The sequence below is a fragment of the Acipenser ruthenus genome, chromosome 20 (genome assembly GCF_902713425.1).
Source record: "Acipenser ruthenus chromosome 20, fAciRut3.2 maternal haplotype, whole genome shotgun sequence".
Lineage (NCBI taxonomy): Eukaryota > Metazoa > Chordata > Actinopteri > Acipenseriformes > Acipenseridae > Acipenser > Acipenser ruthenus.
Genome location: NC_081208.1, coordinates 30,101,445 through 30,127,864, shown reverse-complemented (window position 1 = coordinate 30,127,864; position 26,420 = coordinate 30,101,445). Strand labels below are relative to the sequence as shown.

The 26,420-nt window shown below is 41.7% G+C and overlaps 2 protein-coding genes across 5 annotated transcripts in view; both read right to left on the bottom strand.

Moving 5' to 3' along the window:
* The window catches only part of LOC117425592 (FH1/FH2 domain-containing protein 1-like), a 56,027-nt gene extending 46,655 nt beyond the window's left edge, over positions 1 to 9,372 (bottom strand). For 2 of the 3 annotated variants that reach the window (XM_034042642.3, XM_034042643.3), the window contains exons 1-2: positions 8,847 to 9,372; positions 1,512 to 1,618 (exon numbers count right to left, since the gene is read on the bottom strand). In XM_034042642.3, the coding sequence (XP_033898533.3) occupies positions 1,512 to 1,618; positions 8,847 to 9,011 (272 nt within the window). In that variant the 5' untranslated portion in view covers positions 9,012 to 9,372. The remainder of the gene's footprint in view (positions 1 to 1,511; positions 1,619 to 8,846) is intronic. The other variant, XM_058993897.1, reaches the window with a different exon arrangement.
* A 3,642-nt stretch (positions 9,373 to 13,014) lies between these two features.
* On the bottom strand, positions 13,015 to 26,355 carry tgm2l (transglutaminase 2, like). 2 transcript variants are annotated; one of them, XM_034042478.3, is made up of 15 exons: positions 25,882 to 26,355; positions 25,403 to 25,481; positions 23,271 to 23,362; positions 22,506 to 22,682; positions 21,450 to 21,680; positions 20,520 to 20,638; positions 20,169 to 20,297; positions 18,917 to 19,094; positions 18,247 to 18,385; positions 17,980 to 18,083; positions 17,354 to 17,596; positions 16,480 to 16,746; positions 15,410 to 15,570; positions 14,519 to 14,655; positions 13,015 to 14,247 (listed from the first exon to the last, which is right to left on the bottom strand). In XM_034042478.3, exons 3-15 carry the CDS (start codon positions 23,284 to 23,286, stop codon positions 14,094 to 14,096), a joined length of 2,055 nt encoding a protein of 684 aa, XP_033898369.2. In that variant the 5' UTR covers positions 23,287 to 23,362; positions 25,403 to 25,481; positions 25,882 to 26,355; the 3' UTR covers positions 13,015 to 14,093. The 2 variants fall into 2 exon arrangements, with proteins under 2 accessions (XP_033898369.2, XP_033898368.2); XM_034042477.3 differs by lacking the exons at positions 25,403 to 25,481; positions 25,882 to 26,355 and having other exon boundaries at positions 23,271 to 23,913.
* Positions 26,356 to 26,420: the final 65 nt, after the last annotated feature.

The following is a 26,420-nucleotide window of genomic DNA, read 5'->3' as shown; positions in this document are numbered from 1 at the left end:
CCTGAAACCGATTCTTCTCAGTACTACCAGTGGACACAATACCTGCCTTAACCATTGTCAGAGGAATGCATGAAACAGTGAAATAGTCTGGGATGGGTGTTATGTGTTCTACTATCTGCACTTTCTTCTATACAGACTCCTCAGGAGTCCCATTCTCTTAGCTGCAAGACTGGTATTCCTTCTGGTCATCGTCACCACAATGTAAACAAACATGTGTTCCCCCCTACATGCATATTTGTTATTTCTCAATTTTAATGTAAATTATGCAAGTTTAATGCTAGTAAATGTGAGTAATGTTTGCAGGCTGTTATCATGCATTATTGCAGGTGAGACTCGACCTGTCAGAGGGGACTGGATGGTACAAGGTTATGATTAGGGAAAGCGATGTTAAAATGAAGGTTTTAGTTGAAAGTGCATGGATGTAGACTAATACACAAAGAAAGATTACTGTGTTACAAAAAAAAAAAAAAAAATGAGGGTTAAATATTCGTAAGGTGAACCAAGATTCACAAATATTGATTCCTAGGAGGAACAAATATTCGTCCCTGGGGGGAACATATATATTGTCCGACACTGGAAACCTATTTTACAGGGGTAGTCAAAAAAAGAAAAAAAGTTAGATCTATTTCCATTTTTATAATAAGAGCATATGATTAAATATGGAACAGCTGGGAACATTGTTCAGTGCAGCACAGAACTGCAGTCATAAAAGCGTTTCTAATTTCAGCTTTTAAAGCAGTGTATAATATCATATAATATAATATAATATAACGACTCACACTGTTTGCTGCAAAATAGGAATGATGGGAATCTATTTGATTCATTCACTCAAACAAGCAGCATCTGTTTTGAAGGAGACATATACATATGCATTTGAGTGTTTGCTGAATGGAGGTTGCAGTGTACGGAGGGTGTCGAGGGTACTGTATATCATTAACCACAGCCCACAATAAAGAACTTGAACAAAAACAGCCTTCATCTTCAAGGACAGATTCTGAACAGTACGGTGAGCTTACAGCTGGGGTCGGCAACCTTGGCTCTTTCAGTCCATTCAGTTCTCCAGCCAGTCCTTTAATGAACTTGCATAATCCAGTTTTGTCCTAGCTGTAAGTGCCGCGTCCGGTTTATCGTTATCACCCTGGGCCTGGATTAAACCAAAATTATGGCGAATGCCAAAGCCATTATAAAGTATTGCTATGGCACTGCCATAAACTTGCATTGAACTCAGGTCCTGATTGTAATTTATCACAGGACATTAAGGACTCTGCAAACGATGTCCTCCTGATTAACAGAGAAGCTCACAGCTTTGCTTAGCAGTTCTGTAAAGCTTTACCAAAACGGTAACTGTTGATATGGAGAGGCAAATTGCTGCTGCACTGTAATGTGGACTACTGGATTATTAGGTTACTGTATCTGGGGATGCTGGCACCTTTAGAATTATTTTGCAGGAAGCACACCTACTATCAGAATATACGAACACATTTATGAATTAACAATGCTTGCTGCATTACCCAATATCTTCATAGAACTGTTCCAGGTCATCCTTCTGTTCCGAAAGTGTCAAATCCAAATCCAAATAGTTTCCACTCGGAGATAACTGCAGAGCACAGTCTTCCAACTAAAGAGAATGAAATAAAACAAGTTCAGACTCATATACGGTACAGCAGGTCAAAAAGAAGAAAAAGTGTGTTCTGCTTTTCCATTGCTGGGATTATCCATTGGAAACAACTGTTTGTCTTGTTCTGCGGAGTGCATCTTGCAATGTTGTGGTCTAGTTCATACAGAACTTCAAGCACTCATTCAGAAACGTTTGGACAACATAAAATGACATGATTGACGCCAAGTAAACAGGACCGAAGATGCATTGTATATTCCGTCGATAGTCCTGAGGCAGGCACTGACGGTAAAACATTTTTTAGCTTCAACCACATACAGATTTTTACTGAACAGTTTTCTAAACAGCCTTGGTTATAGTTTAAGAAAAGCAGTAGGCTGTGTGTTTGGCTAGGTCTCCAGCTTTGTTATCAATGGCCAGCAAAAATCTTTTTTTGTTTCTTGTAAAAGCAGGTGCCGTTTCCCAGACTGTCTGTGAAACCCGGTTGCCATGTAACAAACCCCCCTTTCCTCAAGTGTTTACACCATTGTAAGTATTTAGATATTTCCGTTGTTAAGATGGTCTCATTCGGAATTCAAACAATTCCAAAACAATGCATACTGGAATCACATAAAGCCAGTACAGAGTTGTATAAAAGTATACAGCAAGAACAATAGAACTCAAATGAAGAGTCCCACACAGATTCATATTAATACAGTGAGTTATGCTTTACAAGCAGGCTAAAAAAAATAATAAATGTCTGCCAATTCAATAGCTAGGTTACCATGGTCACCAGCACTAAAATTCCTTCTTTAACTGATTGGTAAACAAACAGCACCAAAAAAAAATGTAGGCGACAATAAAATAAGAGCGATTTACCTAAATAATTTTTTATTTTTACAGATTTCCTTTCAAACAGCACTCAGGCCTTTAAGGTTCCTGAGCCCATCCTTTCCTGTAATCATGAATATAAAAATATAAAACCTGACCCCATATCTCAAATGCCTCACATTTTTCCCCGCTACTTTAAGTAAACACACAGCTCCAAGCACTGGGAGTGTCAGGGAAAGATCCTGAGCACCAAAGCAGATCATCATTGTATACATTATATATATATATCATTAGATGGCAAACTGACTGCCTCTGCAATTCACTTTCATTGAGATTCCTGCAATAACACGACACAGCACACTTCACGAAGGGTCAATAGTGACAGCAGAGTGGAGGTGGCACTGACCTGACCTTAAAGACCAGAGGAGTGGTGTTACACTAGCTGTAAGTAGAGGACACATCGAGTGCACTTGGAGTCTTCCACGCACTTAAAAAACCCTTCCAATCAGAAGGCTAGTATCTCCTTGAACACAGTGGGCCTCAGTAATTATCGCCTTATTGGCGTCTAAAACAGAAAACCTTCTGTGCAAAGACAACTATCTGAGGCATCTTTCCAAAATCCCACAGTAAGTTCAGGGGGATTGGATCCAGGGTCTCCGTGTGGAACTCTAAGGAGCGGGTCTATAAATGTTCATTCAGAGCATCCCAAGACAAAACAGGAGCTGCTGGTCAAATTGGCTGTTTCATTGATAACACTGATTTCTGCTTCAGATACAGTACATGCTGTGAAGCTCTTTGAGATGCATAACTGAATTACAGTGCCTTAGCAGCTTCAAATATATATATATAAATATATATATAAATGTGATTAAAGATTATTGTAGTTATGTACACAGTATGTTAAAATTGCCAAAAACACCAATGGTCTTTAGCATAGTTTGTTTTTTCTTGCAAGGACTGCTAATCTTACATCCCAAGCAGATAATAAGAGGTTTTCCAATGCCTTTGTCCTTTCCACACAAGTTAGAAACAAGCCTTTTTAACATTAAAACACATCGACAAAGATTCTACAACCAAGAGACTTGCTTCTCCAGCTTGAACGAACAGGAAACATCTGGGGCCGTATCAGTTCACAGCAGCTACTGCAGGAGACAAGAGTGATGGGTCTGCTTTTAAAAATAGCACGAAGAGGTCATTCATACAACAGTAAACCACAACAACCCTGATCCCTTCACCTAATCATTACAAAAAAAGAAACTTAACATGCAAACTTAAGAAAGGGTGGCAAGCACACTGACAGGTAATCTAAGCCAGGTTCAGTTCCGCAAGGGTCCATATTAATGATGACTGTTTATATAGTATATAAATACAGCAAGAATGTATGAAAACCGCATTGAACTGCATGCTTCCAAAGCTTAACAACCCTTCAACTTCCAATCCTTCACACACAGCTAAGAACAACATTACCTGCAAAGCCTTCTTCAGCTACCACACCAAATTCTGTGCAGGGATTAGAGGCGACATGCCACAGTGTGGCTGCAAAGGTACGGTAAAGCAAGACAGACATTTGATCTCTCCTTTGATGTTGGGGGGGTCAGTTCTTTGATGTGGGGGGGTGTCAGTTCTTTGATGTTGGGGGGGTCAGTTCTTTGATGTTGGCGGTGTCAGTTCTTTGATGTTGGGGGATGTCAGTTCTTTGATGTTGGGGGGGTGTCAGTTCTTTGATGTTAGGGGATGTCAGTTCTTTGGTGTTGGGGGATGTCAGTTCTTTGGTGTTGGGGGATGTCAGTTCTTTGGTGTTGGGGGGGGTGTCAGTTCTTTGATGTTAGGGGATGTCAGTTCTTTGGTGTTGGGGGATGTCAGTTCTTTGGTGTTGGGGGTCAGTTCTTTGGTGTTGGTGGATGTCAGTTCTTTGATGTTGGGGGGTCAGTTCTTTGATGTTGGGGGATGTCAGTTCTTTGATGTTGGGGGATGTCAGTTCTTTGATGTTGGGGGATGTCAGTTCTTTGATGTTGGGGGATGTCAGTTCTTTGATGTTGGGGGATGTCAGTTCTTTGATGTTGGGGGATGTCAGTTCTTTGATGTTGGGGGATGTCAGTTCATTGATGTTGGGGGATGTCAGTTCTTTGATGTTGGGGGATGTCAGTTCTTTGATGTTGGGGGATGTCAGTTCTTTGATGTTGGGGGATGTCAGTTCTTTGATGTTGGGGGATGTCAGTTCTTTGATGTTGGGGGATGTCAGTTCTTTGATGTTGGGGGATGTGAGTTCTTTGATGTTGGGGGATGCGAGTTCTTTGATGTTGGAGGATGTCAGTTCTTTGATGTTGGGGTATGTCAGTTCTTTGATGTTGGGGGATGTCAGTTCTTTGATGTTGGGGATGTCAGTTCTTTGATGTTGGGGATGTCAGTTCTTTGATGTTGGGGGATGTCAGTTCTTTGATGTTGGAGGATGTCAGTTCTTTGATGTTGGGGTATGTCAGTTATTTGATGTTGGGGGATGTCAGTTCTTTGATGTTGGGGATGTCAGTTCTTTGATGTTGGGGGATGTCAGTTCTTTGATGTTGGGGATGTCAGTTCTTTGATGTTGGGGGATGTCAGTTCTTTGATGTTGGGGATGTCAGTTCTTTGATGTTGGGGGATGTCAGTTCTTTGATGTTGGGGATGTCAGTTCTTTGATGTTGGGGGATGTCAGTTCTTTGATGTTGGGGTATGTCAGTTCTTTGATGTTGGGGGATGTCAATACAAAAAGTGAATATTTCGCAGACCAGCCTCAATACAATCCTGCAGACCAGCCTCAATACAATCCCACAGACCAGCCTCAATACAATCCCGCAGACCAGCCTCCGGGATTAATAGCTACAATAAAGAGGTAGAATGCAATACCTGCTAAGTATAATGGAATGTAATACATAACCTTTCAGCTCATTTCTGCATTTTACAGGGACAGTATTTCTGGTTGAGTGAAGGCTTTTCAGGACAAAGTTCAACCCGTTCTGTTTTTAAATGCATTCTTAGGATTGTTAGGATTGTTCTGTGTTCAGGAAGTCATGCTTCTGAAGAATTCCTTTAGTGTACAAACATACAGAAACACAGCGATCAATTCAAAGCTATTACAAATCAGAAAAAGTGTTAAATTCCTGCTGTCCCTAGTGAGTGAGAATGTGTAGCTATTCTGATAAGCCTAATATCTTCCATTCAGCTTCTTAGAACTGTAACAAAAGCAGTCTGGTGTCCAACAAGCAATACTTGAACTGTTTTCTTCTGTCAGGAAAAGAGTTAAAACACAACACAAAGCAGAGCAGTTTAACTACAGCCTCAGAGCACAAATCCAGTAGAACTTTTTATTCTTTTCAGTACAGAAAATAGTTCTGTAGAGGCTGGACTAATCTTTCAGAATCACGGCAGATTGAAATAAATGAAAAGGATAACTTCTCTGCATAATGGTTCTCTACGGATTTTATAACCACACAATTGTAATGCAATACCAATTATTTTTTCTTTATTTTATTTTGTAAACCCTGATCCTTCCTCTGCCCTGAATAGCCCCTTTAGTCTGGAGTAGTAAAGCGTGAAAGAGGAGCCATGTATTGTTAGTATTAAACACACAAACCCCTGAACCAAACATTCCTCCTCCCATTGTCTGGAGATAAACAAGCCTGTTGCTGTGGGGGCTGTTTGAGCTGAACACCTGGGTGCATTCCAGGAAGTGTTCCTGGGACCTCTCCCCCGGCAGATATCAATTCAACTGCAATAGATACTCGTTGGAACATTTCCTTGGCCCTTATCCTTTGCATTTACATCACCCTTAATTGCCAATGCACGTCTCACAGTGGTAAACCTATTGATTGAATTGTAGCATTGTATGTTGAATGTATATGGTATGTATCTATTGTACAAGTACGTTAGGCAGGAAAATAAAATGAAGAAGTGGCATGCCCAGTGCAGAATTTAACAAGCACAGCAAGCTCATGAAATGTTTCAATGACTCAAATTGCTCTGCAATATAAAGAATGTCCTGTTCCCAACCCCAGGCATTAATGACATATATACAAATGCAATTAAAGGGCTGTCATACGTCACTGCTAATGAGTTCCACATTGCCATGTGTCTGTGTTTCCACCTTTGAACAGCGCACAAGTGTGTGTGTCACTGCCACACTGGGCATGGGGGGGGGGGGGCACAAATTGCCTAATAGGAAATGAGAGAAACGATTGTTAGCTTGGCTTAATTTAAAGGGAAAACATTGCTAAGGTCTTGGGCTTGTATTATTGTAAAGGGTTTTTGTTTTGATCTCCATCATTTAGCTACCACAATGTTAGCTATCTGTACTGTTCTGGACCAGCCTGGCTTTCTGCAGTGCTTTTTCATACTTGATGAAAGCAGGCTCCCTAGCCCATAGTTGCTATCTGTACCGGATTCTCTGTATATAATGGGCTTCTTAAATATTAAACAGAACGGAGTCCTTTAAGGACAGTAGGCTAGTTATTATTTATTTGTTTATTTATTTATTTATTTATTTATTTATTTATTTAAACCTTAATACATTTTGTGTATTCTAAAACCTTCATAAAAACCAAAGTAATAAAATCACAAATGCAATCTATGTATTTCCCCGACTGCAGTTTAAAACACACTGTACTTCGTAAACTGTAATAAAGGAGAAAACTACATTTAGAACAATATTTACAAAAAAACATATTTTGTATATATTATCTTTGTTGGCAATTATAACACCGTGTAACAAATTTTTTTTTTTTTTTTTGGTTCCTGGGTAGTAAGTGTTATTTCCTAATTGCTTATGCCTCAGAAGTATAGAAAATGGCTATTATTCCCCACAAACTTTGCTTTTGTGACCAGGACAGTGATATTTTGAAATTTACCTATTTTCCAGAACATTCCAGATAGATTCAGTGCTGAGTAAACTTGGAGTAACTTCTAGAACTTTCCAGTAATATAAATAGTAGTATAAATACAGGGGCCTTAAGCCCACCAGTTCAGTTTAGTTCCAGCTGCCTAAGTGGATACATATCTGCATTTTTCTGAGATGGCATCAAGATCATAGGAGACTTCAAAATGGTGGCATTCCTGATGGGTCTCCAAGGTGGTTTTACCAAGTTTCCCTGCTATCTTTGCCTTTGGGACAGCAGGGACACCAAGGCGCACTACCACAGGCGGGACTGGCCACAGCGGACCGAGTTCTCTGTGGGGAGGAACAACGTCAAGTGGGAGCCACTGGTGGACCCCCGGAAGGTGCTGATGCCACCACTGCACATCAAATTGGGCCTTATGAAACAATTTGTCAGAGCTCTAGATAAGGAGTCGGCAGCCTTCAAGTACCTTCAAGACTTCTTCCCTAAGCTGTCTGAGGCAAAGGTCAAAGCCGGTGTCTTTGTCGGACCACAGATAAAGAAGATCCTGGAGTGCAATGAATTCCCCAAGAAGCTCACTAGTAAGGAGAAAGCGGCATAGAATAGCTTTGTCTCAGCGGTTCGGGGCATCCTGGGCAATCACAAGGCCGAAAACTGTGTGGAGCTGGTTGAGACTGGTGAAGAACTACGGCACAATGGGCTGTAAGATGTCCCTCAAAGTCCATATCCTTGATGCTCATCTTCATAAATTCAAGGAGAACATGGGAGTGTACTCGGAGGAGCAAGGCGAGCGCTTCCACCAAGATATACTGGACTTTGAACGCCGCTACCAAGGACAGTATAACGAGAACATGATGGGAGACTACATTTGGGGGCTGATTCGTGAAAGTGATTTACAGTATAATCGTAAATCTCGAAAAACTACTCACTTCTAAATCTTTTGTAGTCATTTTTGTATACTTTAGTATAAATACATGTTAATTTGGATTCATATGTTGTTTTTTTCTGACTTTATGTGAACGAAAAGACACAAATTTGCCCGTTTTCTCATTGGAAATAGGTAAATTTCAAAATATCACTGTTCTGGTCACAAAAGCAAAGTTTGTGGGGAATAATAGCCATTTTCTATACTTTTGAGGCATAAGCAATTAGGAAATAACACTTACTACCCAGGAACAAAAATTGTGTTACAGAGTGTAATTAGTCGATCGCTCTTGCTGTATGCACCGTTCCTTATGATATGAGCATATTAATGTTGTGTTAATAGTAGTATCATATACGGTTACAAACAAAAGGAAATTGCTGAACTGCAACAGTCTTAGTTTACTTGGCTCACGAGTTTCCAGACTGTCTTAGCTACTTTAAACTGTACAACACACGGATGAGTAAACATACAAGACGAGGCGACAGGGAACGCCAACAACACGACAGACAGTACGGGTACGGGTACAGGTACAGGTACAGGTACAGCACGCGTCAATCACGTCAATTACGCACCAAACATCAGGTCGTCATTAAATGAAAACTGAAAATGGAAGGAAAAACAAACTTACTTTTAAGGGAGATTCCAGCAACTTATGCACACCGGCCACCTGCTCAATTAGAGAAATGTCTTCATACAGAGTGTAAGGTGGCGGTCTCCTGGGTTCAGGAAAATTTGTGCAAACGAAAGGGTCCATATCGTCGAGAAACTGGACTCGGCACACTACTGACGCCATTGTGTTCCAGAATTAAGGAAACAGTTATTCAGCTACAATCCTCCGAACGTAATATAACAATGCCGCAGACAGGTAGCGCGGTGTTCTGTAAGTGAGTATTATAATATATCACACGGCCATACTGACACGCTGCTTCTCTCCGCCGCCCTGCTTACTAAGTGAATCACCGCGCTACTTACTGCTGCTGCGAGCTAGTCACACAGCAGAGAATTCCCTGAGGGGGCTGGTGAAGTTTTCAGGAAACCCATGCAACTGCGTTTCAGCAATTCGTCATGCAAATAAAAATAGACTTGAGAGGATTAAGCTTGATGAAATGGATCAGCAACAAAAAGCTGTCATTTACTTTGAGCTGCAGTATTTAAACAGACAAGTTTGATTGTTGTTATTCTTGATTTGATTACCCATTATTGCTTTCTTATTATCGTTTTTTTGTTGTTAATTAATTGTACATGCAAGCTAGTTTGCATGGTCACTTTACAATTTCCCACGGTTGTGCGTGTGTACTATTAATTTGCTATCCTTTATAAAGTATATATATATATATATGCCTTCACCTTAATGCAGGAGCTGACCTTAGTTATATGAAACTAGGCTAGATCAGCCAAAGTATCTTAGAGACAGCGCCATCTAGTGACCTGCTGCTTTGCATCGTTTCCTTTTGTTTTGCTAGCGATACACTGCTGTGCATTAGATGGCACTCGTTCTTGCTCCTCAACTCACAGTCTAAGCACCTTGACGCAGATTCTAAAGAAGAAGCTGCTATGAGATGCCTGATCTGAGTCTCCTGGAAGCATATCTTCATGTACAGATCCAGTCTCCAAACAGCTGAGAGATCAAACTGATTTCTCATCACTTACCTGGAGCAGAGATGAGCTGGTCTCTGAACTGCTTACATCAAGGCACTGTGCTCTCTCGATTGAGGTGTCGCTCTTCAAGCCAGTGGCTGTGGCGCACTGGGGTGATGCAGCACCAGCCTTTCACCAGGACCTGGGTTTCAATTCAGAACTGGTGATCACATGTGAAACGAGCACTAGACTTCACAAGCTCTTTTTAAAGAGTCCAGATATCTGTGAGGGAGATGGAGTGTAATGTGTCCTTTACAATGTCAAGCATTTTAACTACCGGTGTGACAGTTATATAACACAAGGTTTTTTTTATGACTGTGACATCAAGTTTGATTTGGCACAGTTTTTTTTGTGTTTTTTGTTCTTAATTTTATTGCATTGATTTATTTTTACTGCTCTTTTTGTTGCCAAGCAGTGTTACAATTTAAAGCAGCCAGGTGATATGTTTATTAGTATGCATGTAGGGGAAAGCTGCACTCTGACTTGACATAAAGAAGGCCGGCACGCATCCATCTTTTGTGTGCACCAAATAAAACGAATGAAAAACACAGAGGAAGGTCTCTTGCAGATTTGCTTGTCTACTGGACTGGAGTTCCTTTAGTGTTGCTCAGATGCCACGATTGAGTACTTTGGATTCATGGGCAAATCTCTGTTGTGTTTTTATGGCAGCAGGCACAGATCAATCTTCCAAACCATTTGTTCCTGTGGCCCTTTCATTCACGCCTGAGTGTGCTTTCTGTGGAAACGTCAGCTCCACTAGCACAGCAGCCTGAGCAGCGTGTTTCCTTTAGTGTGTTTAATGTGTCTGCTGCCATCTAGAGGAGAATGCAAGAAAGCACCGCACCTACAGCACATGAATACCTGCCTGGTTAGAAAACCCATACAGCACAAGATACTACATTCAGACTGATCTACTGCCCCACTAGCGGCTTTCAGTCTTCAGTCCTTTGAGCGCCTCTTTTTTAAACAGAACATAAACAGCGAAGAAGGGAAGTGAAGGTGAGTCAAAGGTTCCGAAAGCAGGCTGACTGCATAACCTGGCATCTCTGCACCTGGTTGGTAACCAAGGACTCCAGATCAAACTGTGCCCTCCATTCAGTTCCCAGAGACTGATCTAAATCTAGACAGGGCGGCTCAGAAGACAGACAAGTTTTCTTTGGCAGCCCGACAAAAAACATGACGCAGAGCTTTATATTTTAAAGACAAAGTGTGGCACTTCAATAAATTATCCCGTCAGGATAAAAAAAAAAAAACAATCTGATTGATTTCTTTTACGTTTGTGGTTTATAACGTTGTAATAATGAATGCATTGTGTAGGTACTTTGTACTTACTCATCCTATTGCAGTACAGTCTATTAACCAGACTGTCAGTTAACTGGATGAAAAAAGGTGCTCTGCCGAAACCCGTCCTTCTTAATATATATTTTTAGTTTTTATATTAACACCCCACACGTCTCAGAATTCACCAGCCGCCACTGACTGGATCACTACCTGATCCCCAGTTGTTTTGTTCTTTTAATGTACCACATGTTAGACAATAATCTGTGTTTTGAAGGCTGCAGACTGAGGCTCATAGTCAAGGCTAGGCTCTTGCACTTCCTGTTTACCATTCATGTAATGAAATACGTGCAGTTAGAATCAAAAGATTATTTTATAGAAAAAAATGCCAAATGACACAGTGTTCCATCTCGGGATGTGATGGTCTGGAGGGCATGGATTGCAGGGGCTGAGTAGAGTGCAGATTGAACCCCAGCAATGTGTATCTCAGGATGTGATGGTCTGGAGGGCATGGATTGCAGGGGCTGAGTAGAGTGCAGATTGAACCCCAGCAATGTGTATCTCAGGATGTGATGGTCTGGAGGGCATGGATTGCAGGGGCTGAGTAGAGTGCAGATTGAACCCCAGCAATGTGTATCTCAGGATGTGATGGTCTGGAGGGCATGGATTGCAGGGGCTGAGTAGAGTGCAGATTGAACCCCAGCAATGTGTATCTCAGGATGTGGCATGGATTGCAGGGGCTGAGTAGAGTGCAGATTGAACCCCAGCAATGTGTATCTCAGGATGTGATGGTCTGGAGGGCATGGATTGCAGGGGCTGAGTAGAGTGCAGGTTTGAGCCCCAGCAATGCCCCATATCCGGCTCTGTTAGATATTTACTCTCTGATGCTCTCTGAGTTTACTTTGGAGCGAGGCCTGCAGTACTGTATGAATCTAAACAGACACATTTCCATAACTCCGGGGGTCAGTGACGGCTCCACCGAGGTTCAGTCACTATACTGTTTCCCTGGAAAACAGATCCCAGTTAAAAACACAAGCTAGGCTTCAATTCACACATTCTTAACCATGTTAGTACCAAAATCTTAGCTGCTCTGATCTGCTTAAATATCTTTGAATTCTGAAATCACAAGGTAGCTACTTGCATGGTGTGATTTCTATTTGTGCTGTTACTCAGCTTTACACCAGCATTGCCATTCTACTATACTCAGATTCAGTGCTTTACAACTCTCTGCAATGCTTTTACCAAGACATAACCCTTGTAAAACTTGACCATGGTATTTTTGCACTTGTCCCATGCTTTTCCCATGTTAGTACTATGCATTTACCATGGTTTGTTATGTTTTTTTAATAGGCTATAATTTACAATGCTTGCCTATGCTGTACCATACTTTCACTATATTTTATCATACTTTGCTATCCTTTTACTATGGTTAAACATTTATAAGGGAATTCAGTGAAGAATAACCAGTGAAAACTAAACGCCGCTGCTGAAGACCGGGCTGTACTATTATAATGCAGAGGATGCCTGAAGGCTACTTTTTAAAGGCATGCTTTACATACCATTATGCTCTTTTTTTCAGTGTTTTTACCCATTGTTATCCCTTCCAATCACGCATCTCCTGTGCCTGGTCTGTCTCTGTGTCACATCCTACATGTGTATTGTTGTAACAAGCCCCTGTCAGAATCCGTTATGAAAAATAGTTTCTATAGCAATAACAATGAGTGCTGTTTTGGCTCCTCGTCGCCATACTGTACTTCCATTAGTCACCTCGTGCAGATGCTGAAGCAATTGCATAGACACTGTTTTTAAACTTGTCAAGCAGATTACTCGTATTTATTTGTACAAGGTTCGGAACTCTGTCCAAGCATTACCTCAACATCAATATTAGCAAACATTGGTTTTCTGAGTCATTCTTGTTGATCTTTGTATCCAAATTGTGTACAGTACTTTAAATTACTGTCACATCATCCTGCCTTTCTTAGACTAAGAAACGCCTGCAGAGAGATCTAGCTGTATATAACAGTGAAACCCTTCAATGTTTAATGCACCGTTAACTGGACATGTGCAAAATATTACATTCCTTTATAAATACAATAATATAAGAAAGAAGTGAAATGACAACATTTGCCTCTAATCAGTAAGTAAAATCCCATTCATAACCATCTACGAGAACGATGCTTGTTTTAGAGAGAACGTCTGTGTTAATCTAAAACATCTTTAGGCAATCCTTACCTGCAGACATGCAGAATTCTCATGTCTTCGACCCGTCCCGTTAAACAGCATGCCAAATCACAAACACAACAACAGCAAAGGGCAACATTCACACTTTAATATAATAATTCATATTCATAACTAGGCATACTATACACACTACATGCACAATACATGAACATACAGTATTGAGGGGCTGACAGTATTGGATGTGATCATACAGTGAGTATAAAAGTGGCTGTGACTATAATCAGGGTTGCTTTAGAAACGCTCTCGTGTTTAAATGCTGTAAACATGTGGTTGTTATGGGAACAACACAAAGCACGCTTATGCCCTGGTTTACATACGTTACAGATTTCTAACTGCTGTAGTTTGCAAACTGAGGTAACTAAGGATTAGCATCAGTGAATAGATTGTGCAGTTCAGCCTAGTTTAGGTTAGTCAGTAAGATAATGAAATGACGTGAAGCGATAGGGACAGCACGCTCAAGGCTTTCACCTTTACATACTGCTTGGTTTCCAGATGTATGACCTGGGGCCCAGTCTACTATAGGCCAGATCACAAACCCATCACACAGTTGAGCACATTTGCTTGTGCTGCCCCTGCCCTGTGCAACAGAGAGAGACTTCAGTCTCAAGAGTAAAACAACCCCCAGGTAAATCAGTGAGCTTTATGCATTAGTTGATATATTAGTCGGTATATTTTTTCATACTTTGTGCCCTGTTTTTGCAACGCGGGTGCTGCTGCTTTACATATTCTTGCCACGCACAATAACGCTGGCACAACCTTTGACGTCTCTCAGCTTGTTGGTGTCAAAGTCCACCAGTAGTTTGCGCAGTCCGGGTTTGGTTGGCTTGAATGAAACGCTCACGGTCACTTCCTGACCCGGTTTGATCTCTTTTCTGAAAGACAAAGGCATGATGAACATCAGCACCAGCAGCACTGCGTACGCCAGACAGAAACTCAAAGCCAGCACTGCAGATACTGCTGAGCACTGGGGCAGGGACAGGCTCATTCCAGTATGTGTGCTTTGAGACATTGAACTTCTACAAACCATCCCATTATAATCTAAGGGAATATATATATATATATAGATATATATAGATATATAAAGGGAAGAAGTTTTGAGACTGGTAATGGCACAGTGGAATGGCTGGTATGGCACATACTTACGGGGATTGAATCTCCTGCATGTCTGTCAATCCAGCGCCTTCAATGGTGAAAACCCCTTCGCTCAGTGTAATGGGCAAGGGGTTCACAAACGTGATTTGTGCCGTGAGTTTCCGAGACACCACAGGCTCGCCAATGATCTATATTGAAACAAAAACGAACATTGAGCACACATCATAAAACATAAGCAGCAGCACAAGCACTGATAAGCAGGCAGGCTGTGATTCTACCCGCTAACACACAGGGGCTGTAGGTCTACAGTGTGCTGGGACAGGATTAACATTCACTATTCTGGCTGTTCTGAGCCCTGAGAGAATGGAACATTTTGTCATGGGAAAAAACCTGTAAAATGTGCCCTTGCTCGGTCAAAACTCCACTTTTCAGAAGTCACATGGCATGGGATGGCATCAAAAAAAAGGAAAGCTTTCCCTGCACCCTTTTTATCTGACAGATATAATAGCAAGCATAATAGCAAGCGATCAATCTAATTAGTTATTATTTATGTTTTAACCCCTTGTTTAAAAGTAGTGACACAAAAGTTGCCATTATGAGCTACCTACATTATATAACACTTTTAGCTTTTATTTATTTATTTATAAAATGTATTTAACTAGGGTAATATCTTGTTTACAGGCATGCTTTCTAGTTTGTGCCCTGGTTGGCTCCTTTGAGTCTTGGTTTCTTGCAGTGATACTTGCTTCAAGGCAATATTACACAGATGTAAACAGTACTGTCCTTACAATTAATCCAGAGATCAACATCACTTATAAAGTTGACCATAGTAAATATATACGGTCATTCTGCACCCCCCCCCCCCCATGCTTTTCCCATGATTACATTATGCATTTCCCATAGTTCCCCCTGGTTTGCCCTGTGCCAGGTGCAGTAGTGTACCTTGACAGCCAGCTGTGGGGTGCTGAGAGAGATGTTGCGCTCGTGCAGGATCACCTCGCCCCTCCCTTTCTGTTCCAGCAGGGCTGTGATCCTGATCAGGTGGTGCTCAGAGAGATGCTGCCCATAATGTTCATACTTCAGTCTCAGCACTTCCTTCTTAGCTGAGGAACAGAGAACACAACCACTGAGACGAGCCACGGTCTCCGAGCTTTACACAGAATCAGAGAGGACTAACTCAAAGCACTTTGCACAGAATCAGAGAGGACTAACTCAAAGCACTTTGAACAGAATCAGAGAGGACTAACTCAAAGCACTTTGAACAGAATCACAGTGGACTAACTCAAAGCACTTTGAACAGAATCACAGTGGACTAACTCAAAGCACTTTGAACAGAATCACAGTGGACTAACTCAAAGCAAAAGGACTGAGTTTGGTTGGTTTGTTTCAGTGCAATCTGAAAGCACAGTCAGTTCTTAAAAATATTCAAGTAAACCAGAAAAAAGACAGAGTCCTCTTTGAAGAGAACCCAGTTCCTTTGCACTGAGGTACGTACAGTATGTGAATATACAGGCAAGTTATTTCTCCAAGTGAACCCAGTTCTGTTGGTTTAGAAACTAACCATATGTGAAAAGGCCCTAAGATTCACGTTGATTAAGGGATTGATGTGAATATGTGGGGAATGTGTCATGAATAGATATTTACTCTAGGAATTCAACAGGAAATCCTGTGTTAGTTCTCATGTAATTACATTAGAACTATACAGATGCCTCCCAGTACTCAGCATGCAGCTCAGTGACTTGGAGCAGAATGCAAATACAGCACATATCTATCAGCACTTAGATGTTTTCTATTAAAGAGTAAGGTAGTTCAAATGGCATTAGTGCAAAATTTAGAAATACTGAAATAAATTAAATACATGTAAAAAAAACAATTTGTCTAGTCTTTTTCATTGTCTTCAGATGCATCAGAACAGCTTCTAGTGGCAATGTGTGTAGAATGTATGAAGTTTCTGTCAGTATTTCTTAAGGGATACAGTACACAGTACGCAGGGTGCTTTGTTCTGAGGTTACCGTTAGACGCCTTCACTGAGAACGCGGAGGTCTTCCTGTGGCACTCCTGCAGCTGGATGCCGTTGTAAGTGACGGTCTTCGCTACGATCGTCAGCCCGATGTCTTTGTCCTCGAAGCTCTTATTGGACACTTCCACGTAGATGTCGAAGTCGCTGCCGTTGACTGCCTGCACGTGTTTGATACCGATCTGCAGACTCTTCTCTATGGAATTCAAGACAGAGTTTTTCAGCCCAGCCTTCGCGTACACTTCTCTCTCCATGGCAGAGCCTGCAGAAGATCAGAGAACAATGACATCACTCACTCATTAAAGCGAGCACAGAACAATGACATCACTCACCCAGTAAAGGAGCACAGAACAATGACATCACTCACCCAGTAAAGGGAGCACAGAACAATGGCATCACTCACCCAGTAAAGGGAGCACAGAACAATGACATCACTCACCCAGTAAAGGGAGCACAGAACAATGACATCACTCACCCAGTAAAGGGAGCACAGAACAATGACATCACTCACCCAGTAAAGGGAGCACAAAACAATGACATCACTTGGATAGGGAACAAATCTCTATCTGTGAAACCCACTGATCACTACTTACTGTACATGGAAATTTAGGTTTAAAAATTATTTTTGCATGACTGTATTGGACAATTTCACTCATTTTAAAAATATATATATATTTTATTTATTTTATTTTTTTTACTATGAATGCATCCTTTAAATTCAACCTTGTTGGGGTAAATACTGAATTCACAATCTGTTGCAATTGCAATCCACTTTTAAGACAAAATAAATGTGTTTGTTGATAACAACACAGTCTTCAACAGTTTAAACGTGAAGCCGATTAAACTAGAGAGTGTGTAAGACGGAATACCTTCAGGATATTTGTAGTGCTGCGTGACGTCCTCCCTCTTGTCTCCATGCACGCTCTTTGTACTGATACTCCTGCCCACTTGGTGGCACTGCAGAGCAGTCTGGGAGCAGCTGCCCTTCTTGTCCACAATCCAGCACACGAGGTCTGCATTCACCTCAGCGAAGATGAACGAGGCGTCGTACTTGAGGTCAATGTTGCCTTCTTTAATAGCTTTCACAGGACACGGGCCACAACAGTATATACCTTCCAAGAGGAAAAGCACAACACTGAATCACAACGCTTGCATTGAGGCTTAAACAGAGTCGTGAAATACTGACTTTCATACCAACACCATAGTGGTTCTGGCAGCCCCCGATCCAGAAACACATTTTGTCAGGCAAAATGAATAACACCCAGTAGTAAATTAATAACTTTGGCGGATCAGTTTTTATTCTTGGGATGGAAGGTTCATTAAAATATTTTTGCATGCATTCAAGGGGTAATATTTATCTTTGAGTGAAAAAGTTACGAGAGTGGGGCAAAGATGCCATTGAATACCCCAGCCCAGTTATTCTGCTTTATTGTGTCCCATGCGTCGGTGGTATAACTGCCTGTTTGGTCACATCTCTTTACGAGTGAGACTTTACCATCGCTCCTCTCCTGGGGGGTGGGGTCCAGCACCTGCCAGCCATCGAAGCCAGCAGGGAGGTCTCGACGAGCCATCCACGATTCCACCCAGCAGTGATAATTCCTGCAGGAAACAGCAGTGCTTTTACCTACGTTAAACTTCTATAAAGGTGACTAACCCATTAACTATTAATAAGTACAATACAGTCTGTGTAATCTTTAACTGTGATGGACTGGTTACATTCATTCAGAAGAGGTTGCTGATGTGCAGAATGAGATCCACCTACCAGATCATGTCGTTCCTCTTGTCTGGCAGAGACTCAAGGGTCTCGCTGTAGTACCGGTCCACTTGGAGGTTGCCATCAGTGTCGTGAGCGGAGGAGTAGTTAGTAATGCATCGAGTGGGGATGCCCAGGCACCTCAATACTGCAGGCATGAAACAAGAAACAGCATTGCTACAATGCAGTCTGCCTGTGCCATTGCTCATCCATGGGAGAGATAACTCACTGAATTTACAAATCCACTACATACGTTTGCAGTAGAGCCACCTAATCCCAAGGCGGATTAACAGTAATAAAATGAACAAGGTTTTAGTCACATCTGTGCAAGTGATTGTAATGAGAGTCCATGCCATAAACACTGCTCTTCAAATACACAGAGACACACTAAACATCATTTTTACACCACTTACTCTACTTAAAGCTGAGGGAACACGAAGCCACTTTGTGGCTTGGAACTTGGTTTCAGGAGACGAGGTTTCAGGCCACTGCATGAACACCAGGGGAGACTTGGGGTTTGATACAGCAAAGTTGCCTCAAACTAGGTCTCCTGGAACCAGGTTTTAAGCTACTGTTCCTGAAAAAGTGGCTTTGTGTTCCCTCAGCTTTAGACTTTCCTAATTGGAGATGCACTACACTGTGAAGTGAGCCCAGCCAATTGGCACTATCCCCCCTGTACCTGTGCAGGCGACCCCAGTGAAGACCCAGCACTGCCCGTATCGAACCCTCTCCCCCCCGCTCCGACTCCACTGGCGCAGGACAGGCACGCTGCCAGTCCAGCGGGTCGGGGAGGTGCCCCCAGAGTAATCCCCGCTCCAGCGCCCCAGCAGCACGCCCTTGTCATCATTCGCATTGATCTGCACGCAGAAGAGACCGGAACACACAGTGACAGTATACTCCAGCTGAAGGGACTCCTACACTACTTGCTGCATCTTAGACAGTGGTTCTCAACCCTGGTCCTGGGGACCCACTGTCCTGCTGGTTTTTGTTACAACCGAGCTCTCAATTACTTAATTGAAACCTTAATTGAACTAATAATTTGCTTAATTTGACTTTTTAAATTGATTAGCTTATAAAATGTTGGATAATTCATGTCCTTATATCATTTTATATTTAATTTGATATATCTAACTCTTTAAAATAAGTAAAAAGCTCTGATTAGTTCCATTAAGGGTTCAATTAAGTAATTGAGAACACGGTTGGAACAAAAGGACCAGGACCAGGCTTGAGAACCACTGAGATAAGAGATGCATTTATTCCATGATACAGGGATGGAAATAAAACTCCCACTGCATAGCAGTTTGATCCTGGTTTTACTAGGAGTTTAATAAGAAGACACTGGAGCTTGATAACAGTACCATGTGGCTCATCAAGCCTTATTTCCATCCCTGTGTTACTTAATGACAAACCTGAAAAACAGTAGAATAGAATATATACTTTTTAATTTAATAAGTATTTTAAAAAGCATGTATTTTGTTCTGATAATTAGACATTCCTATTGTGAGTCTGCCATACACTCTGCAGTAATGCAGTAATTACTGTGCCTTCTGAAATGTGTCCACTAGAAGGCATTGCAGGCTATTTGAAGAGGTGCACTTGCTAGTAGTATTTTAGATTTTGAACTTAAAAGAGTTTCACAGCCCACGATTAGCTGGGCTGAGACCTTAGGTACTGTAACTATAGGTAGTCCAGGATTAGTTCTTATCAGGGTCTGTGAAACCAGACAGAAGTGCATATTGCTATTGTCTATGAGCAATAATGAATGGAAAAACCCAGAATCTTAAAATAACTGCTACCAGTACCTAAACTGTTCAGTATATAATTTTCTCTTTGGATACAAACTTTGCGCTGGTTCATACAGAATGGAAGTAGGGCCCAGCCTGGCTTTGCTTCCTTGATCTTTGCTGGTGTTAGCAGTGCAGTGAGCCTACCATTGCGGTCACCACTCTGCTGACATAAACAGGATCGCTCCTCTGCAGAGAATCAGCTCCAGGGTCCTTCAGCGCTGACAGACTGTTATCCAGGATTTCAAAGCACACGTCCACAATGTCCCTCTCAAACTATTGACACAGGAAACATGACGCAACAGTGCGGATTACTCTGACAGACACGTTTAATGTACAGCACTGAGATGCTAAATAAAACTCAATCAATCAATGAGGTGTGATCTTCTCTGAGATTAATTAAACAAAGCTGACTGATACTTTAACACTGGGATTCAATTTTAATTATAGCGCATAAATAAATGTGGATATTAATAATAATAATAGATGAGCAGCTACTTGTCCGAAATTCCAGGGCACTGCGTGGATGTTCTCCCAGGATCCCTGGTAGAGTAGCCCCGTTTCGTTCAGGATATACTCCTGCAGCATCTCCTCGTCCGGCAGGAACACTGGATCATCTGGGAGGCACAACCACACTCAGATCACAGGCTTCCTGAGTAGAACTGATCAGAGTGTTAGCAGGGAATCCATGGAACTGTCTAGACGAGCTATTTACACCCGAAACAATGCGGAGCAATGGTGGGCCTGCTACCACTAGCTTTCCTCATTCTGTAAAATACAGTATGGTAGACGATGCAAAAAAAAAAAAAATAATAACCACATGCATGCCATTCAAATAGAGCCCTATGTGTCTCACAGAGCCTCTTTAATGGATTTCTGTCTGTACTCATATGTAAAAGACCAGAGGGGGTTGTTAAAGAGACTGCTGTATTTGGATCTGCCACTGTTTAGATGAATTAAATCAACCTCATAGCCTGTTCCTGTTACAGGCTGTTAAACCTGTCAACGTGCTGCAGTGCGGGCCTTATAGAGAGCAAAGCAAGCCCTCTGTGCACAGAACACCCACATTTCAGCACTGGGGGGGTCTTAAAAATAAGCAATAGGCCTGGATACTGGACTGCCTCGCCCCCATGGAGAGTGCGGCATGGCCATGGGGCAATACAAGGAGCGTCCTATACAAGATGTTTTCATGCAGGGTCAAAGCCCCCTGGACTCAAGAAGCAAATGCGTTTTCATGCCATAAAAAAACATGGCGTCATTCTTTTCCTTATTTGACAGGAATGTAACCTCCAGTACTGTGTGTGGGCTGGGGCAAGGCCCAAATCCCTGGGCTGGGGATCAATAGAAATGAGTCTCCAGGCACTTCTGATGAAGATCAAAGGAGATAAAGTATGAAAAAAGCCCTGCAGAGAATCAGTGCAGACATACCTTTGCACCAGGGGTTGAAGAGAAGGTAGAAGTGTCCTGCTGGGATCTGCTGTAGTACCTGCCCCCCCTGGGAGTGCAGCACTACGTCCATCCTGTACAGGCCTATAGGTGCACTGGCAGGGCTGCTCACCGTCACCAGGAGCTCTCTCTGCGCTGGCTGCACACTCAGCCTCCACTTATCAGACCTGGCTTCAGAGCCGCTCACTTTGATTCCTGTCCCGCTATCCTTCCCTGCATTCGGAGCACAAAACAAACACAGTGAACTCCTATAGCACGCTATTAATAAAAAGCGATTCAGCATTCTCACGGTTTGCGTTGTTGTCTGCTGGAGTTATACACTTGCTATAGACACTACGGTATACAAAAGCCCGCACCAAATTTCATCACAATTGGATATAGAGTGCAGAGGTTCTCAAGAAACATCTAAAAATGTAGGCGTGGCATGCTTCAAGGAGGATAATATTACATCTGTTGGTTGGCTGCATGGGTGTCGTTTGACATTGACAGACATTTGTGTAATATGCAATGCAGGTCATTTTGGGAGACGCTATATAAAAATAAACCTTGCTGTTCAGGGGTATAGCAATCTCTGTGAAATTCTTTACAGCTTATAGGATTTGCCTTTTGAAGTCATAGCTGATTTGCAGAAATATCTAATGGTATATTTATAGAGGTTGCAGAATCTCAGGCTTAATGGCTCTGCTCTTTCTAGTTACTCTATGGGACAGTGCTTTGAAAAAGGAGAATAAACTAATAAACCCTCTCAAACACTTGGAAAACTATCCTTAACAAAACATTCCTTAAAACAAAGTTTTGTGAATAGTGCCCAGAAAAACTACATGAAACCCTATGGACAATCAAATTATTACTGTGAAATTATATATAGCATTCCCAAGCACAAGGCAACACCTCAAACGCATCAATTACACTAGAGTACTCTCTGCATTGCAAATACCAGAGACAGAGAGCTGGTTAGAGGTGCATTATCCATGCTGAAGGTGCAGGGCAGGATTGTACAGGGCTGTTCAGGTGCTGGCGAGACAGAAGGATACTCACCGACGTGGAGGACGAGGGTCAGCTGCTCGATGAGGTGCTGCAGCGGCTGGGTCCTGCACTTCACAGTGAGGGTGAAGGGCTGGCCCCTGCGCAGCACCAGCCTCTCAGTGTCCACCTCATCAGTGTGGTGGGCTCGGTTATTGGAGTAGCAGTGCAGGTCCACCGCTTCCAGCAGCTCTGACAATAGAACACATTGAGCTCGGCTCAGGAAAGATAGCAAGGGACCGGATTTGTTTAACTTAACAGAACGACTACCCGAGCACAGCTGACTGAATAGCTCCAGCCTCTTAGACTGAACAGTGAACAAACAAACAAATAAATAAATAAATACAAACGCACATAGATACACATATTAGTATATTACTAGTCTGCTGTTCCAAGTGTTTCCTAGTATACTAGGGGTCTGCTGATCTTTCCTTGCCCTGTACGCAGGTCTGCAGTGTTGATTAGTTCTTTTTTCTCCTAAAACAAAGATATTTTAATGTTAGAGAAACCGTACAAATACCAATAAGTTGTTATTTACACTTTGTATGGTGCTTTAAATGTAATAGTTAAACACAAAGTGAAGTTGTTTTGAGTTGGTTAAAGTTGTCCTACTTGTGTGAATGATTGAGCTGTCTGTCGGTACTGTCAGTTCTCATGCCCTTCAGCACTTACAGTACCAATTTAAACACTTCATGAATTGTGGAATGAACACTTCATCCAATCATTAATTCATTAAAAAAATGAATGATTAGTAAAACTAAATATAGTGATATGCCTTACCGTCCGGGCTTGCCATGCTTGCGATCCCCTTGCGCAGATTGAAGTCTGTAGCTCCTGTTTTCCCTGTGTTGCTCTCACTCCCGGAGCGGGTTCTGTGTGTGTGAGTGTGAGGTGTTAGGTACTGTCTGATCCAGCAGTCCATGTATTTATACAGCACAGGAATGTGAATCACTCAGTGAGCTGTCCTGAGACCCCTGTGCTAACACTTACATCATGTATTACAACAAAGAGTCCACACATCACATGGCGCGCAAAACTAACTACTCTCCATCAATATTGCCCTTCATTTTCCTTTTTATTTTCTTTAATGGCATGCCAGCCTATCAAATACATTCAGTTAAAAAAAGTTTTGTTTTTTTTCCCAAAGTTTGGCAAGGCATCTAAAATGCAATATTGTTAGTTTGTAAGTTTGGTGTTGGAGGTCTTGAGTGTAAAGGTAAACAGCAGCTCCTTGTGAAGGAGTTTATTGGAAACGTGGGAGCGCTCAGGTTCTGACAGTGTTTTACTCTGTTGTAACTTCACAGTAGGAAATGACCTGACCCTGAGTAACTGCTAATAAACCCACAGGTCATCTCAGCCAGTGCTGTTCAGATTGCTCAGTACACAGAGACTGCTGCAATGCAGTTTGCAATGCAGTTTGAGCCATTTTAGACTTCAGTGTGAACTCAGTTATTCCAGAGGCGATCAGCTTATAAGAATGCATGTAAATAATGAGGGACACAGTGGGGGCTGAATTCCATATATTGTAAAGCATTTAAGAAATGTAGGTCAGGTGGTGAAGTGCTTCTTCACTGTGAATCAGAAGAACGTGAATGAAGGCAGTAGCTAAAACATATTTGACATTATGTTTTGTGTCAGTTTTATATATCTGATCGAGTGTTTGATAGAATAGTGGGAGTACTTGTGCATCGTCCTTCTATAAAGTGTGAGCCTGAGAAAGAAAAAATAATAAAGTCAAGTTGAAATTTAGTGAAGAAATAATCTACTTTGATAAACGGCACAACAACGTATCTGAACCCTCAGCGAAGCCTTCAAGGTACTCAATACATTCAATAATGTATTTATTTTATGAGCTGCACGTTGCAGCAATACATATTGTCACATTACATCATCCATAACTAATAACCACTCAATAGTGCAGAACTTAAAAATGCTAAAAGAAACCTAAACTCAATGACAAACGATTTGTCTAGGTCTTTTCAATGTCCTAAAATTACAATACATGACACAAAGAAGCCCTCATACAAAATGAACCAGAGAATAAAACATGACGGTCCATCTATTACAACGCTGCAGGCTCCTTGCGATGTAGCTACGGATCCCCACACAGTGGGGGATATGAAATCAACAGCAGTGTTTAACCACATTGGGTTCATTTTATTCAATAAATATTGCTGCCTGCCCATTACCGTGCCATCCCAAGATGACTGTACTGTGCCTGAAGAAATATTGTCCAGAACTGTGCGTCTCGTTCTCACAATGTGCTGTTTACCCTCCGTCTAGTTTTTTTGTCCGTCCCCCTCGAGAGTCTTTGTTATGGAAACATCTTATTCAAGTTTTTTAAACTATAAGTGGTGTCTTACTTCACAAGAAATGACTATTGCTGCAGGAAGAGAAGTTACAGTGCATCTTATCAAGAACACATGTTGGATCTGATGGATTTAACACAACAGCTGACATCTGGCAATGGCACACATAGTTTAGGTTCTTTACAACTAACCAACATTATGAGGAAATGAAAAGACTGAACACTTCAGAAGACAACATTTCTCTTTAGTATTTATGAATAGAAATTCAAGTTTTTGGTCGTCCAAACCCCACTATTAACCAGCTGCAGCTTTTTAATGTCTATTCTCTTTTTGATGTCTATTCTTTTTTTGATGAATGCACTGAAACGCACTGATTCAAAATTTGCAAAATGAGCCCAAAGCATTGCTGAGCCAGTTTTATCTGAGGTTCTCCTGGTGTTTTAGTGAACACTGTGGTCAATGAAATGCCCACGTCTGGTGAGTTTCCAGTGCCACTCAGGGACTCAGAATGATCTCTGTTATCCCGGCTCTGCTAGCGATCTTCATGGGTATCCCATAATACATTGTTCCAGGTGTGACGTAGACGAAGCTCCTGTCTCCTACCTTGTAGAGCCCGCTGAAGAAAGGGTTGAACAGATAGGCCGCGATGGTGATAAGGAATACCTGTCCACTGTGGTGTGCCCTGAATACAAACACAAAGGGCTAGATTCTCATAGCTATCTACTCCAAATCAACATTCGCGCAATGTTTATCTGAAAGGAAAAAACACCATTACAATTCTAAAACAAATAAGAAACAACTTAAGACTACTTACAAGTTTCATTTAAAGTCTTATTGTTTAAATCAGGTTTGGTAACTTTATTGGGCGTGTTTCTCCTTTCTGAAAAAAATGTGCTATTGACAATAGCTTTGAGACTTTAGCCCAAAATTTGTATTAAGCAGTGTTTTTATGCTGACAATCTATAAAAAAATACAACTTCTATTATGAAATTGGGGAATTATCAAATAACTCTCGTGAGAGATGCTAGAGTAGATTCAAAGTTGCACGTCTGAACAAATCTTAAAGGAATGAGCAAGGTTACCATTTTGCAGGATTCATGTAAATTTTGAAAGACGATGGATGAATACTTTTTCCTCAAACAGTGGCATAAAAACCCTCATCATCTGACTGTCTTAATGATGGCGTCGTTTCATTTTGCTGATGGTTCCCAGGTTACTGGAAGTCCTGCTTCTCTTCCTGTTGACGCAGCGTTGAACACAAGGACCTCACTGTCTCTGAGCCGGCTCCCCAGTGACTGCCCCTTTCAGAATGTTACACAGCGGGTGGAAATGTGGACTTTTCGCTTTTGCAAGGAACGCCACAAGGACTCACGCCTTACAAAAACAACGCCGGGAAAAAAACTTCCGTCATAGAACACGCTGACGCAATGTAATTCTATACAATAAACAATAAACGCTTTGTTAAAATATAAGGGGTCTTCACACTTCAATGACCTGCCCCTAAGTAACACCCCTCATTCATATCAAATACAAACCGCACACCTCAGACAAATGTACCTCCCCAACTGCAGCGTGCCCTGTGCCCATGAAAATGATTCCACATCACAGAGTCTCTGCATGG

Bases quoted from the DNA above. Each gene is read 5' to 3' on its own strand.
- tgm2l (XM_034042477.3), bottom strand. From the start codon at position 23,412: ATGGACTGCTGGATCAGACAGTACCTAACACCTCACACTCACACACAC. The intron at 18,386-18,916 runs GTACAGGGGGGA...TCATGCCTGCAG, and splicing joins CACTGGGGTCGCCTGCACAG to TATTGAGGTGCCTGGGCATC. The intron at 14,248-14,518 runs GTAAGTATGTGC...TTTGTCTTTCAG, and splicing joins ATGCAGGAGATTCAATCCCC to AAAAGAGATCAAACCGGGTC.